The sequence below is a fragment of the Sturnus vulgaris genome, chromosome 14 (assembly GCF_052056855.1).
Source record: "Sturnus vulgaris isolate bStuVul1 chromosome 14, bStuVul1.hap1, whole genome shotgun sequence".
NCBI lineage: Eukaryota > Metazoa > Chordata > Aves > Passeriformes > Sturnidae > Sturnus > Sturnus vulgaris.
In genome coordinates this window covers 3,433,625-3,447,459 of record NC_142256.1, presented here as the reverse complement: position 1 = coordinate 3,447,459, position 13,835 = coordinate 3,433,625, and the positions used below count along the sequence as shown (strand labels likewise).

Genomic DNA, 13,835 nt, shown 5'->3' with positions numbered 1-13,835 from the left:
CTGCTGTTCCAAATCTCCCCTTTGATCTGGGTAGGAAATGCTCGGCTCCTGCCCTGGCTGGAGCATCTCCCCATGGGATGATGGAATTTGATCAGCCCTGCCCTGGGACTGCATGGCCATGAACAGGAGAGATCTCCTGGAGGGAGGATGGGCTGTGGGCAAGAGAAAGAACACTGCAACAGCTGGGTGAACAGCTGGAACATGAACAGCAGAGATCCCCACAGAGATCAGGATCACTGCCACAGCTGGGTGAACAGCTGGAACATGAACAGCAGAGATCCCCACAGAGATCAGGATCACTGCCACAGCTGGGTTAACAGCTGGAACATGAACAGCAGAGATCTCCTGGAGGAAGGATGGGTTATAGGAAAGATAAAGAACACTGCCCCACTGGTTTTGAATACCTGGCCCATTAACAGCAGATATCTCCAGAGAGATCAGGATCACTGCCCCAGCTGGTGACAGAATCCACACTTTTGGGCACATCTTGACATTGTAACCTAGGACACTGTCCTCCTCCTTGTGCCTTCACAGCAAGACGGCTTCTGGATCTATTCTGAGTACTGTAACAACCACCTGGACGCGTGCATGGAGCTCTCCAAGCTGATGAAGGACAGCAGGTACCAGCACTTCTTCGAGGCGTGCCGCCTGCTGCAGCAGATGATCGACATCGCCATCGACGGCTTCCTGCTGACCCCCGTGCAGAAGATCTGCAAGTACCCCCTGCAGCTGGCAGAGCTGCTCAAGTACACGGCCCAGGAGCACAGGTACCTCAGCAGGCTTGGGGTCCAGGGCTCCTTCCCAGCAGGGATTGGGGTTTTCTGTCCAGGACTGGGCTTGGGGTTTCTGTTCACCACTCCTTCCCACTCAAGGGTTGGGATTTTCTGTCCAGTGCTCCTTTCCAGTAGGGACTGGGGCTTTCTTTCTAAGGCAGGGCTTGGGGCTTTCTGTTCACTGCTCCTTCGCACTCAAGGGTTGGGATTTTCTGTCCAGGGCTCCTTCCCATACAGGGATTGGGATTTTCTGTCCATTGCCCCTTTCCAGTAGGGATTGGAGTTTTCTATCCAAGGCAGGGCTTGGGGCTTTCTGTCCACTGCTCCTTCCAATAAAGGGGTTGGGTTTTTCTGTCCAGTGCTCCCTCCCACAAAGGGATTGAGGTTTCCTGTCCAGTGCTTCTTCCCATGAAAGGGTTGGCATTTTCTATCCACTGCTCCTTCCCATAAAGGGGTTGGGATTTTCTGTCCAGTGCTTCTTTCCACACAGGGGTTGAGATTTTCTGCCCACTCTCCTTCTCCACAGGGATTGGGATTTTCTGTCCAGCTCTTGTTTGTCCCTGTGACATCCTGGATAAACGGGAGCAGGACAAAGGGTCAGCAGACAGTTCAGTCTTCTCAAAGCAGCAATTCTCGATGGAGACACACTCAGCTCTGTTCTAATCAGACATGTGAACTAATTACCCTTGGATGTACTTTCTGATGCTACCAGTTACACTGGAAAAATTACCTAATTAGCATTCAGTGGTCTGAGAGGCTCTTTCCCTGCTCCCAGGAAGATCCTGGGCACACAGTGAGCACAGGGCCAGGATCTGCACCTGGATCCTGGTTTGGGGACAGTTCCAGACCTGCTCAGCTTCTCAGCCCAGTCCTGTCTCTGGTTTTGCCACGGGGTTTAGGTTCAGAGGATCACTGGCAGTTTGATTGCTTCCCAAAATTTCCAGGATCTCTTTTGCTGCTGCTGAGGACAATCAGCCTGGCTGCCTGACAATGTGAATCAGGAGCACTGCTTGTGATACCACTTGGGATTTACTGCTGTGAAAATAAGGTGAAAGAAAAATCAGGCCCTGTAAGAGCAGATTTGCTCCTGCCCTGCCAATTTTCTTTCTTTTTCCAAAACCTATTTAAAAGCAAGTGAGAACAGAAAAGACCAGAGATGTTTCAGAAACTTCTGCAAGTGTTTGACAGCTTGTTTTTCCCAAGCCCAGCTCTAGAAGAGCAGAAGTGTGATGTGAACAGAGATGCATTGAGTAATTCGTGGTAGCCAAATGCCCAAAATCACCAGTTTGGACGAGCCTTTGGCTTCAGATCCAATTCCTGCTTTTCCAAAAACCAAATCAACTTGGGATGGACTCTGGGAACCTCAGGGTGTCAGAAGGCAGCTCTGGGATCCCACAGGTTGTGGGTTTCCCCTCAGCAGCCACATGAGGACTCACAGCACAGCCTGGGAGCTCAGATGTGGCTTCCCACCAGGAGGGTGTTTAAAATGACCCTTCGTGTGTTATTTGGGAGCCATGGCAAAGGGGATGTGGGCAGTGTGATAACACCAGGGTTGGGTTATTTTGGGAGCACGATTTTCCTGCTCCCTCTGGGATGTTTTAGACTCACCATGTTGTTAAATAAGCACACAGAGCTGTGTTCTGAGGAGCCTTGGCAGCTCTCCTGTGGTTCAGCAGCAGTTGGGTGACTCAGCCTGGGAGCTCTGTGTCCCTGGATTACCATGGACACTCCTTTTCTCCTGCTGCTCCATGCTCTGGGAAGGAAGGCAGGGTGAGGTTTGCTCCCCTTGCATTAGGAGGAGCAATCCCTGAAGCTGTCACAGCACGGGGAGGAAACCTGTGGCTGCACGGAGCCACTGCCATATCCCAGCCCTGGAGTGGCAAAGCACAGGATTCTCAGGGAAAGCAGGAATGTGAGCTTCATCTGACAGGGGAACATGATCCTCTTTGCTTTTTTTCCTTCCTTTTCACTACCAGCACTCCTGCAGAGCTGTGGGTTTTCCCTGCAGCAGGTCAGGACAATGCTGAAACCAGAATGCAGACCACGCTCCCCAGAGCTAGCATGTGATGCTTGGCAAGGATCTAGACTTGGATTCTGAGGGAGCACTGGGAAGTGGCCACTGCAGCCCCAATAGAATTGACAAACCATTTATTTACCTTCATCTCATGGTTAATGGGATCCTATTGTTGCCTCATGGCCAAATGCTTTGCTTCTGTTGTTTTTTTTCTTCTAAGTTTTTGCCAGCTCTGCCACAGACGTGGGCTGGGAGCCCAAAAAGTTCAGTCCTGAGTCTTCTCTTCATTACAGCGTGACAGGAAAACATTGCTGGGGTTTTCTCCCTGGAATTAGGGAATTAGCATTCCCAAGATAAACGGCTGGCACCATCCCACTCTGCTGGAGAAGGATGGGGGTGAGCTCAGAGCCTGCCTCCCTCCAACTGCTGCCTGTCTGCAGCCTGCAGAATTGGAATTTTTCACACAGCCACATCTGTTCACCTCTTAAAGATCTACTCCAGCTTAATATGAATTAAATGTAGGAAGGGTTAAGTGCAGCTTGCTGGAATCCTGAGCATTCCCAGAGCAGGAGGGAGCTGGAGTTGGGAATGCAGGAGTGTCCTCCCCTCTGAGCACGAGCATCACTGCTGGAGGATCATTAGTGACTGCCTGGGGACCCTGCACCTCTCCACATCCCTCCTGGCCATAGGGACCTCCCTGTTTCCCTAAAAGAACTCCTGGATGTTCTCCAGGCCACCCTGATGTGCCCTGGCTCAGCTCCTTCCCTGCCTTACACAACCAAGGCTCCCTTCACACACATGCTCACACAAAGGGAGGCACAACAAGTTCTTTGTGTAGAACAATCCCTTCCATCCCTGGAAGTGCCCAGGGCTGGGTTGGATGGGACTTGGAGCACCCTGGGACAGTGGGAGGTGTCCCTGCCCATGGCAGGGGTGGCACTGGATGGGCTTTAAGGTCCCTTCCCACCCAGACCTCTCTGTGATGGATACATCAGGCAGCCCATCCTCTATTTTCCTTTATTTTGCTGAAGGCTCAGCCCTGCTGTCCTGGAATTTGTGGGATTATTTTAAACCACGCCTCGAATTCTGATGAAAATTTAAGAAAAAACGAAAACTCAGCTCAAGATTTCATCCGAGCGAGGATGCCAAAAGAGCAAATAATATTTTTTTTGTATATCACAGTGTGTTTGTTTCTTAGTATTTATCCTGTTGGGAACACATGGAGAGGGGATCTAATTCCCAGCATTCAACCCTCTTTTAGCTGTCACCAGCACAATCCTTAGCAATAATCAATAAAGCCATTCCCCCTGCAGCTGCCCAAGATGGCAGTTTTTCTCATTAGTCAGCAATCAATAGCAGCCCTTAAGTTAATAATACATTGTGGTGGTGTTGTGGCAGCTGGCCTTGCCTGTCCTCCCAGTGGAAATGAACATTACAGCTCCTTGGAATGGAAAAGCAGGCACAGGGCAGGAATCAATGGCATTGATTTCAGCATCACTTTTTGAAAAGACTGATCATCATCCTCAGTGGCCCTGGCAGGAGCCTGTTCTCACTCTGTGTTACTGCACTCACAGGGCCATGCAGGTTAAAAAAAAAAAAAGTTGTTTGATTTGTTCACCTGAAATCTGCAGTGGGAGTGAATTCCATGGGGTCACTGCTCTGGAAGTGGCTCAGAGGGTGCTCTGGTCTTTGTCTAAATGAACCCTTTACTAAATGTCCATTCTAAAACCAGAAAAATCCCAAAGACAGAGGCTGTAAAAGTGTTCAGCCTGCCTTTAGAACGCTCTTCAAGCTGAGCACCTTGAGGCTGTCCAGGTGTCACCAGACTCCCAATTCCAGTTTTCATCGAGCTTCTCCGTGGTGACAATCCCGATGGGAAAAATCCCATCATAGCACCGAGGGCTCACCCCTTCCCGTGTCCCCTGAGGTTGTGACAGCCTCCTGGGCATGTCCTGCTGTTTTTGATGGCCTTTCCCTCTGTGCCCAGTGACTACAGGTACGTGGCTGCTGCCCTCGCCGTCATGAGGAACGTCACCCTCCAGATCAACGAGCGCAAGAGGAGGCTGGAGAACATCGACAAGATAGCTCAGTGGCAGGCCTCTGTCCTGGACTGGGAGGTACAGTAAACCTGGCCTGGCAGCCTGGAAAGGGCAAATTCCAGGCTGTTCTTGTATTATTTAAGAGCCTGTAGTTTGTTTTCCACAGTTTGGGGTAAAGCCTGGGGTGGAGCGGGCGCAATCGTGACTTCGGGGTGGTGCTTAAATGTTAATGGTGCCCCAAAGAAAATCCGGGGTCTGGTTCCAATTCATCAGGAGCAATCTGGAGGGACTTTTGTGATTGTGATGCCTTTAGTTTGAAGTTTTCCTGTTCTCCTTGGATGTGCTTTTCTGATGTGCTAGGGTGATGAAGACAGAACAGTTCCTATTCCAGTTAAGAACTCAAGGACAGTTTCTCCAAACTTCAGGCCCTAAGCACAAACAACATGGAAACGTTGAGGGTGGGTTCATGCAAATGAACCAAAACCTATAAAAGTGTGAGATTTTGTGACCAACCCCTCCTTTGCTTCCATCTTGGAGCCATCCAGGCAGGGGTCACAGCTGTAGCACTCATACTGCTGGGGTGTGGCTTTTGTAGTCCTCTCAATAAATACCCATTTTATTCCCCTAAACTCTGTGTGTAGCCTCTGCTCCAGCTCCTGGAGGCATCAACTGCAGTGCTGGGGGTAGGTGAAACTTGGAAAACTCTGTGTGCATTCTGCCTCTGTGCTTTGTCACTGGGGAGGAAAAAAGGAAAGATTTAGGAAAAAAGCCCTGGGAATTGAAGAGGTTAAGAAAACGAAGAAAATCCTTCTGGTGATTGCTTTATGACTGGAAAACTGTTAAAGTGGAGTTAGAGATGCTATTTGCATTTTATAAGTGACATCCCACTTAAAGATATTTCTGAAGCAGCCCTGTGTGTAGTGATGGTGTAATTAAGGAGCTGAGAGGCACAGGGAAGGCAGAGTCAGCAGAAGGATTCCTCACCAGCAGGCCTTCAGTCTCTACATTTGTGCCATGTGGTTGGAAGAAAAGCCATACTAAAATTATGTTCTCCCTTTCTTTTTGTCCCTGATTTTTTTAAAATCATTGTATGGAAGTAATCCGTAAATAGGGTTTTTGCAGCAGATTGAGGACAAACGTTTTTGTAAATCCTCTCGCTGTTGTCATCAGCCCATGTGTTCAGCGAGGAGATAATCAGTGATGGAGCAGCCTCTCTGCTTCCTCACTTGTGAAGTCTGAAATAACTCCACATTCCAGTCATTGAGATCATACTGTGTACGGGAAAGAGGTGTTAATCCTTTAATTATTTTATTTCGGGCAAAGATCTGTGAAGGCTGGGAGGAGAGGGAGACAAATACAGGTGCATCACCTGTGTCCTCCTTGGCAGAATTAGTTTCAGTGCTGTGATGGAGGTTGGGTTTAACCCTGGATCTGGTGATAAAACACACAATAAAACACATAAATGCAGCAATCAGAGCTGGGATTGTGGCTGGCTGGGAGAGCAGAGAGCACAAATGATGTGTCTGATTGTTTTACTGCTCGGGAGCATCTCTCACTGCCACCCAGACTCATTTCCAGAATGAGGAAACTGCTCTGCAGGAGGCACAGGACCATCAGCTCCATGCTCAGCCCATGGGATGAGCTAATGGGGGTCATTTGTGAGGAGCTCTGAGATCCTCGATGGAAATAAATCTTAAATTAGGACAGATCCATTCCAAGCCAGTGAATATTCATGTGTGAGAGGGAAGCCAAGGTGACCTCCACGCAGGATCTGTGGAATTGCAGTTGCTTTTTCTCTTCCATTAGCTCAGTTGATAATTCATTTTTATTTAGCCCTATCCTTGATAATTCATTCCTGCTTAGCACTACCCATTCTTTATCTCCATCCTATCTTCAGGAACTTGCCAAATTATTCTTCCAGGCTTTTTTTTGAGCTATTTCGGATTTTGAGCACATTATTGCAGCAACATCCTTCAGCTTCTCATAACATGGCAAAGCCTGCTGTTGGTTCACTCAGAAATCTGATGGTGTCAAAGGAAAACTCCCTCCTTGCCCTGTTTATTCTGGATTTTGGATCGAGAAGAGTCACAGAGCTTTGATGAGAAAGGAGAGGATGAGGGCTGGACCCAGCAGAGGAATTTACTGCTTGATTCTTTCCTCTGAAGCAATTCTGAATCATCAGCTCCAGCCCCCACTCCACAGCTGTCCATGGAACAGGCAGGAGGATGCACAGAAACCCAAAATACCCAGCAGTGAGCCACAGTGTAATGCAGGAAGAGAGTGGGAGAAATGAAAAGCCTGGATCTTCAGGAAGTGCCTGGATGTGCTGAGATGTGTGCAGGTGTTCCTCAGGCACTGCAGACCCCAAATCCCCCTGGGGGCCTGCAGGAATGGCCCCAGCACCTGGAGCATCAGGGCTCCGAGCTTTGACTCCTGAGCAGTTTTTGGGGTGCAGGAGGGACCTCCTGGTGTGTGTCCCCAGCCTCTCCAATCCATTTCTGGTTTGAGGAGAAGACCCCAGCTCCCAGTTGGTGTTTGCTGTCACTGCTGTGCTGTCGTGTCAGATCCCAGAAATTGGGGATTTTTGAGCTTTTTTTTTGTCCTTTCTGGCACTGACCCCAAAAGAACACTGCTTTTGACTTGAGGCTTTGGAGAAAGCTTCCAAGTTTGAGTGATGGAGTTAAAATCACGGGTGTGTAGTGAAATAGAAGTGTGTGATTTCACATGGTGAGGAGTTTTAAATTTGAGGGTTTTATAATACAGTAATAGCTATGGTACAGGATGGAGGGGTTTGTGTCTCTTTTCAGTGCTCATCCTCTTTCTTCTTCATGATTTCAGGCAGTAATTTCTGGTTGGACAGGCAGTGCTGCACTCTGGGTGCATTGTTACATGTTGTTGTATTATTTTTATATATATATATATAGTTATTATTTTGTTGTATGCTTTTATCATTTGAGGCAGAGTTGGCTGTGGATTAGCCAAGGTATTAATTAGATGCTCATATTTATTATTGATATTTGTAAAAGTTCAGTTTTGAAGTAGATGGGGATGTGCTATTTTATTATTGCATTGTGGTTTTATTGCTTGAGTTAGCCAGTTTATGGAAGAAGTGAATTACTTAGATACACTTTGTTTTACTTTTGTATAACTGTTTTTTGGAACTTTAGTAGTTGGGATTTGTATGATGCTTTTTTGAGTTGTTTTTGTTGATATTTGAGAATACATTTTGAGGTGGGGTTGTTTGATTTTGTGGTTTATTATTAGGAGCTTTTTTCTAAAAAATTGATTTAATGTGAGGGTTTTGTGTTGACTTTTAGTGTAAGACTCTTTTGGTGAGAGTTTTTTGAGGCCTGTCTAGTCTGTGTGAAGTTCCCTGAGCAGAGAGCATTCCACAGCTGGAATTCCACAGCTGGAATTCCACAGCTGGAATTCCCAGCTCTCCTGGCCCTGCTCCTGCTCTAACCACCCCTTCCTCTACCTGTTCTGTCCATGCCAGTGGCTGCAGAGCACAAAAACAGCACTGACCACAAGAGAACAGGAACCAGGCATAAAAAAATGACCAGTTCAGTCTTTTTCCAACCCAAAATCCAGGCAGGGCACAAGGTAGAGCTAATCCCAAATTCCCACTGCGTTGGCACTTAGTGAATGATTTCAGTGGCTGAATGGTTCAGCACGTGGAAATATTTCATTTGGAGAAATGTCTGTTTTCCCTCAGCATCTCGAGACTGATGATGCTGATTCTCTGCTCTGAAGTTTTCATTTCTAAATTTACCAGTATTTTGTGAGGAGATGGCGGAAAAAGATTTTTTTTTTTTTTTTTAAGGAAGAAGGAAAAATTCCCAACCGAACAAAAAAATACTGAGTGAGGGAATATTTGAAATGTTCTCATGTATCAATTGTGTGCATGTTTTCTTGCAGGGAGAGGTGGTGTTGGGAATGCTAAAACAAATCCTAAAACAAATAGGAAAATAAGCACAGGGGTTTTATTGAACCCCATGTTTTAGGAAGCATTTTTATCCCTCCATGGGATAAAAAAATTATCCCATGCGTGGTGAATTTCAGAGTTATTATTTGAAAACTGCAGAAATCCTCGAATTAACCAAAAGCCAGAGGTTTTCCCCAAGAAATCTTGCGAGCAGGATCAGTTTAAATTGCCAGTGGGACCAGGGAAGGGACAGCCAGGCCTGAAGACTTGGGGAATTATTGGCAGCTTTGGCATCTTTAGAGGAGTAATGACTGAGCAGAATCTTGAGGGAAGAGTGTGATCTCACTGACTGCTGGAAATCAGGAATAATCGCAGCCACTGAGATGAGTTCCTGTGTAATTTGTGGCGGTGTGGGTTTGACTGAGGAGCCTGGCTTGGGCTGTTGCCACGTGTGAGTCACTCCTTTATTTTGTAACCTCAATTCCCAGTGTATAAACAGACCCAGAGAGGTGCTGCCCACCCCACTTTTGTCCTTTGAGCTGGTAATGGCTCAGAATTCGGGGCTTCCACCACCTCCCACCGAGCCCCTTTCAGTGCCTTGCAGTTCTGAAGTGTTCCCTGATGTTGCAGCTCCATTCCCCCCTCTCAGCATCGTGGAGTGCAACACCCTCAGATCAAACCAGTGACATTTAAAGGCAGCAAAGCGAGCCAGCACACAGAGCTGCCTTCAAAGGGGGCAGCCAGAGCCCATCCTGGCAGCCTTTGCTGCTCTCCCTTCCCTGTCCCTGCCCTCTGAGGCAGCTCCAGCCCTCGAAGCTTGGTGGGAATAGCTCCACACACACACACGGAGCAGGATTAAAAGAGAATTCCACAAAGCCTTGGCAGCCCCAGCGTGGGCAGGGCTGGATTTACACTGCTCAGAGGTGCAGCCCTGCCTTCCCCTCTGCTCCTGGTCCCTCTGTGCTACCCCCCAGATGGATCCTGTGTCACCTGTGTCACCTGTGTCACCTGTGCCCAGCTCGCTGGGCTCTGCTGCCGTGGGCAGGACTCAGCACAGCCTCCCCCAGTGCCCTGTATGGATGGTGTGGAGATGGAAAACAGGTCTGTGCCTCAGCACACCTGGAATTGCTCAATTTTATGCCTTTTCACACAGCTCTTGAACCACATCAAAACAAAATGAAGCAGCAATCACTGCAGCAGTTCAGGCTCTCTCTCCAGCAGCACTTTCCTCCTTTTGAGCCCAGTTTTTCCTCACAGGAGGGAGGTGGTGTGGCTCCTGTTCCCTGGGAGGAGATCTTTGAAGGTCCCTCATCCCCACCAGGGACATGTTTGGCACAGGACAGAGCCTTGCTCATCAGCCTGGATGGATTTGAATTTGCTGTTTAAACAGATTGCTTTGGTTTGTGTAGGTACTTAGATATTTCTACCAAAAAGATTCCCAAGGGCTGCCACTATGGCAGCTTCCAAGAGTATTAAATTTCCATGAAGGGAGAAATACATATATTTGAGAAATCTAATGAGCATTTCTTCTCATTCCTGTTATTTACTGGTCCTTTAAATCAAGACTTGCTGCCCTTAATTATGTAATCTATAATCACTGGCCTCAGCCTGATACTGCCTTAGTGAATCCAAGAGTGCCACAAAAGGAAGCTGCTTGTAACCTCCAAAGTGAGGACAGCCTGATGAGAAATCCTCCTGGGGAAAAAAACCATGGCAGGGACTGAAACAGAGCCTCCTTTTTTTTCTCCTTCTTCCTTTTTTTTTTTTTTGTTTTTTTTTTTTTTGTTTCTTCCCCCCTCAGCAACAGAAGGTATCAGAACTGAGCCTGTTGAAAAGGACATTTCTGGCGTTCCTTTTTGTGATGTCAGCGTAGCCCCGGGTGCTAATCAGCCTGTCAGTCTCTAATTGCAGAACAGCAGTGTCAGGCACGAGACAGCCCTGCTGGCTCCCTGGGAGCTGGGAAAGGGCACAAATCCCCTCCTGGAGCCCGGCAGGGACAGCAAAGGGCTGTGCTGGGGTGGGCAGGGGAGCATCTCCAGTGGCTCTGATCGTTGCTGAGCCCAGGGAAGTCTCTGGCTCCGGGGAGAGGGAGCAGCTCTCAGTGCCGAGCCTTCCTTAACATCCTGCTTTTATTTCCTGACGCTCTTCAACCTCTTTGGTTCCTCCCAGCTGCCCACTGCAGAGCGTGGTGGTCGCTGCAGAGCTGGGATCCACATCTTTGCCGGCAGCAGCAGCAGAGCTGACCCCGTGCTGTCACATCAGCAGTGGCCTGGGGACTCAGTGTGTCACTGCAGGGCTCGAGGGAGCTCCCAGCCAGCCCACATCTGGGTGACCTTGTGCTCCCACTGCTGCTCACCAAGCACTGGGTGAAAAAGAGAGGACTCAGCTTTCCTTGGGCTGCCTTCTGCATGCTGCAGGACGTGCACTGAAAAGCCTGGATATGGCTGGGGAGGGTTTTTTTTGGAGGCTTTTGGGACACAACTCAGGTTGGGAAAGGTGTCAGGAGTCAGGGTTCTCTTGGCCACTCTGCTGCTGTGCTCTGCTGAACTTCTGCCAGTTCAGAGCAGCTGAAAGTTCAGCCTCTTCCTTTTTCAGCAGGGTTTAGCTTAACTCACAGAAGGATACAGATGATCCAGCCTCTGTGGGAGTTGGAAGAAAATGGAGGAGAAAAAGGAAATTTTTTTCCTGGTTCTGTACAGATTTGGAAGCGTGGGGCTGGGACAGACATTTGGGGGATTTGGGATTCCTGCCTGGAGCAGGGATTGGGGTGTGCTGGGGGAGCTGCAGTGGCAGTGGAGCTGAAAAGCCAATGTCCCTCTTTGTCCCCCACCCTGTGTGGGGACCAGGAGAAGACAATTTGTGCTCTTCGGGGAGGTACAGCTGTGTCAGGACAAGAAAAGCCTTTGGGGGTTCAGAGGTTCTGCCCTGGGGCTCCAGGCTGGAGGAGCAGGGCAGGGCCATGGCCACGCTGCTCTTGGCCAGCCACGGGCCAGTCCCAAACTCTTTGCAATCTGTATTTCCCAATTTGCTCACCCCAAGTGGGAAATGAGCTATTTCTATCCTACAGACTGGATACAGAAATTGTTTTCCCCACATAAGAAATGCAATACCAACCCCATCATTTCGGATCTGGGTGTTTTTGGGTTATGTTGCTTGCAGGGACTCCACAGTTTGGATTCAGCTAATCAAGTAGAAGTGTTTACAGAGCCCTCTGTGTGTCCTCAGGCTTCAGATGCTACCACAGGAGTAAAAGACAAAGCTGCCTTTCTATTTTTAGCAGCCAGTCTCTCCTAAGCTCGCCCCCTCTCCTAAAGCTCCCATCCATTGGCTTGTGGGAATATTCTTCATGGAGGCTCATGTGTAGCCAGGAAAGCTCACAATTCCTGGAGCTGCTCTGTTTTTTCTTCAGAGGCTTCTTCTTCTTTTGGGGCTCGTGTCCCCCTGAGCTGTGGCAGCATCACTTGGTCCCAGGCTCTGGCCAGGCTGACGTGACCCTGCTGGGTGGTCACGGTGGCCACTGACCCTGGGGACTCATCCCTCATTAGCCCCTGGGCCTGCACAGGCACAGGAGTGAGGCAGGGACGTGGATAAAGCCCTGGCTAAGGTGATTTGGGAGTCTGTGCTGCAGCTTGGTGATGCAGTGACTTAATGAAGCTGCTGTTGTCACAGGGCCTGGGGACACAGGAGCTCGCTCCCAATCAGTGCTGAGAGGTTAATTACACATTTACCTGAGCAGCACTTTGAAATCCTCACCACAGAATCGGGACGGTGGGGACTCCTGGCTGCCTTGGCACCTGCAGGTGTGAGCAGCAGCAGCAGTGTGTGGCTAGCTAGGTGTCCCCCAGAGCTGGCTGAACCTTGACAAGCTGTTCGTTGGGATTTTTGGGATGCTCCCGTCCCAGAAATCAGTTCCAGCTTGGCATCAAAGCCAGAACTGCAGTAGTTCACAGCCAAAAAGAAAAAACAAAACCAACTCTTGTCTGTCTTGCTCCTGAATGCTGCTCCTTACCTTTCAGCTGGAGCCATCCTGCCTCCTTCCACCGTGCTCCACCGAGATGCCCACAGGGCAGGTGGTGGTGAATTCACCCTTTTTTAATAAATAGATTTTAATTAACTTTTTAAAAAGTCCAGCTCATTCCAATTAGTGGAGGGTGACTGCATTTGTTCTCTCTGAGAGTGGGAGAGAGAGTGCTGTGTTTTCAAGACCATCTGCTCATGAATCCTTAAAAAAAAAAAAAAAAAAAAACTCAGCAGAGGAAAACAAGCATTCGCCGGAGGCAGGGAAGGGCAGGGCACTCTGGCAGCCAGCAGGGAGGTCTGGCCAGCCCGGGGGGGTCCACAGGAGCCACGGTGGTCCCTGTCAGGATTTTGGAGCTGGGCAGCTCTAATGAGCTATGGGAGAAGGGACTGGCAGTGCCTGGATGGGTGAGAAGAGGGGCAGCAATGCAGAGGGCTGAGCCTCAGAAATGGGGAACTGATACCCCAGTGTATCCCAGGCTTTTGTAGCTGGAGATTTCAGGAGGGGAAGTGCTTTGGGTGCTGTTTGAAAGGGAGGGCACGCAGGGAATCTGAATCCAAAGTGCCTCTGGGGTGGGCAGGAGGAAGGGGCTTCGTTTTCCTGATGCCACCAGCACCTGCAGCAAGATCCAAGGGTCTGGGGGTGCCTGGAGAGGGGAGTGGGGGCAGTGCCTGGGGCAGCTCTTTCCCCATTGCAGTGTGAGCTGTAGTGACCATGTCTGAAGCATCCACACCCCCTCCATTTATCCCCTTCCTTCAGAATGATCCCTCAATCCCAGTTTCTGGGCTGAAATCACATGGGGTGTCTTTGAGAGCTGCAGAAAGGCCCAAATCTTCCTAAACTGCTGCTTCTCCCCATGGTGCAAAGACAAAGCTGCCAGAGCAGTTGACTCAGCCTGGCTCCCTGTGCCCTGCAGGGGGACGATATCTTGGACCGCAGCTCGGAGCTGATCTACACGGGAGAGATGTCCTGGATTTACCAGCCTTATGGACGGAACCAGCAGCGAGTTTTCTTCCTCTTTGATCACCAGATGGTTCTCTGCAAGAAGGTAAGGACACAGCTAAGG

The 13,835-nt window shown here is 49.2% G+C and overlaps 1 protein-coding gene across 38 annotated transcripts in view; it reads left to right on the top strand.

Moving 5' to 3' along the window:
• Window positions 1-13,835, top strand: part of ARHGEF9 (Cdc42 guanine nucleotide exchange factor 9) — a 162,270-nt gene that overhangs the window by 116,660 nt on the left and 31,775 nt on the right. For all 38 annotated transcript variants that reach the window (XR_015806659.1, XR_015806655.1, XR_015806658.1 and 35 more), the window contains 3 exons: window positions 535-767; window positions 4,775-4,904; window positions 13,686-13,817. Coding sequence is in view for 33 of the 38 variants with exons in the window: in XM_088172996.1 (XP_088029122.1) it covers window positions 535-767; window positions 4,775-4,904; window positions 13,686-13,817 (495 nt within the window). In the remaining 5 variants the exon portion in view is untranslated. The remainder of the gene's footprint in view (window positions 1-534; window positions 768-4,774; window positions 4,905-13,685; window positions 13,818-13,835) is intronic.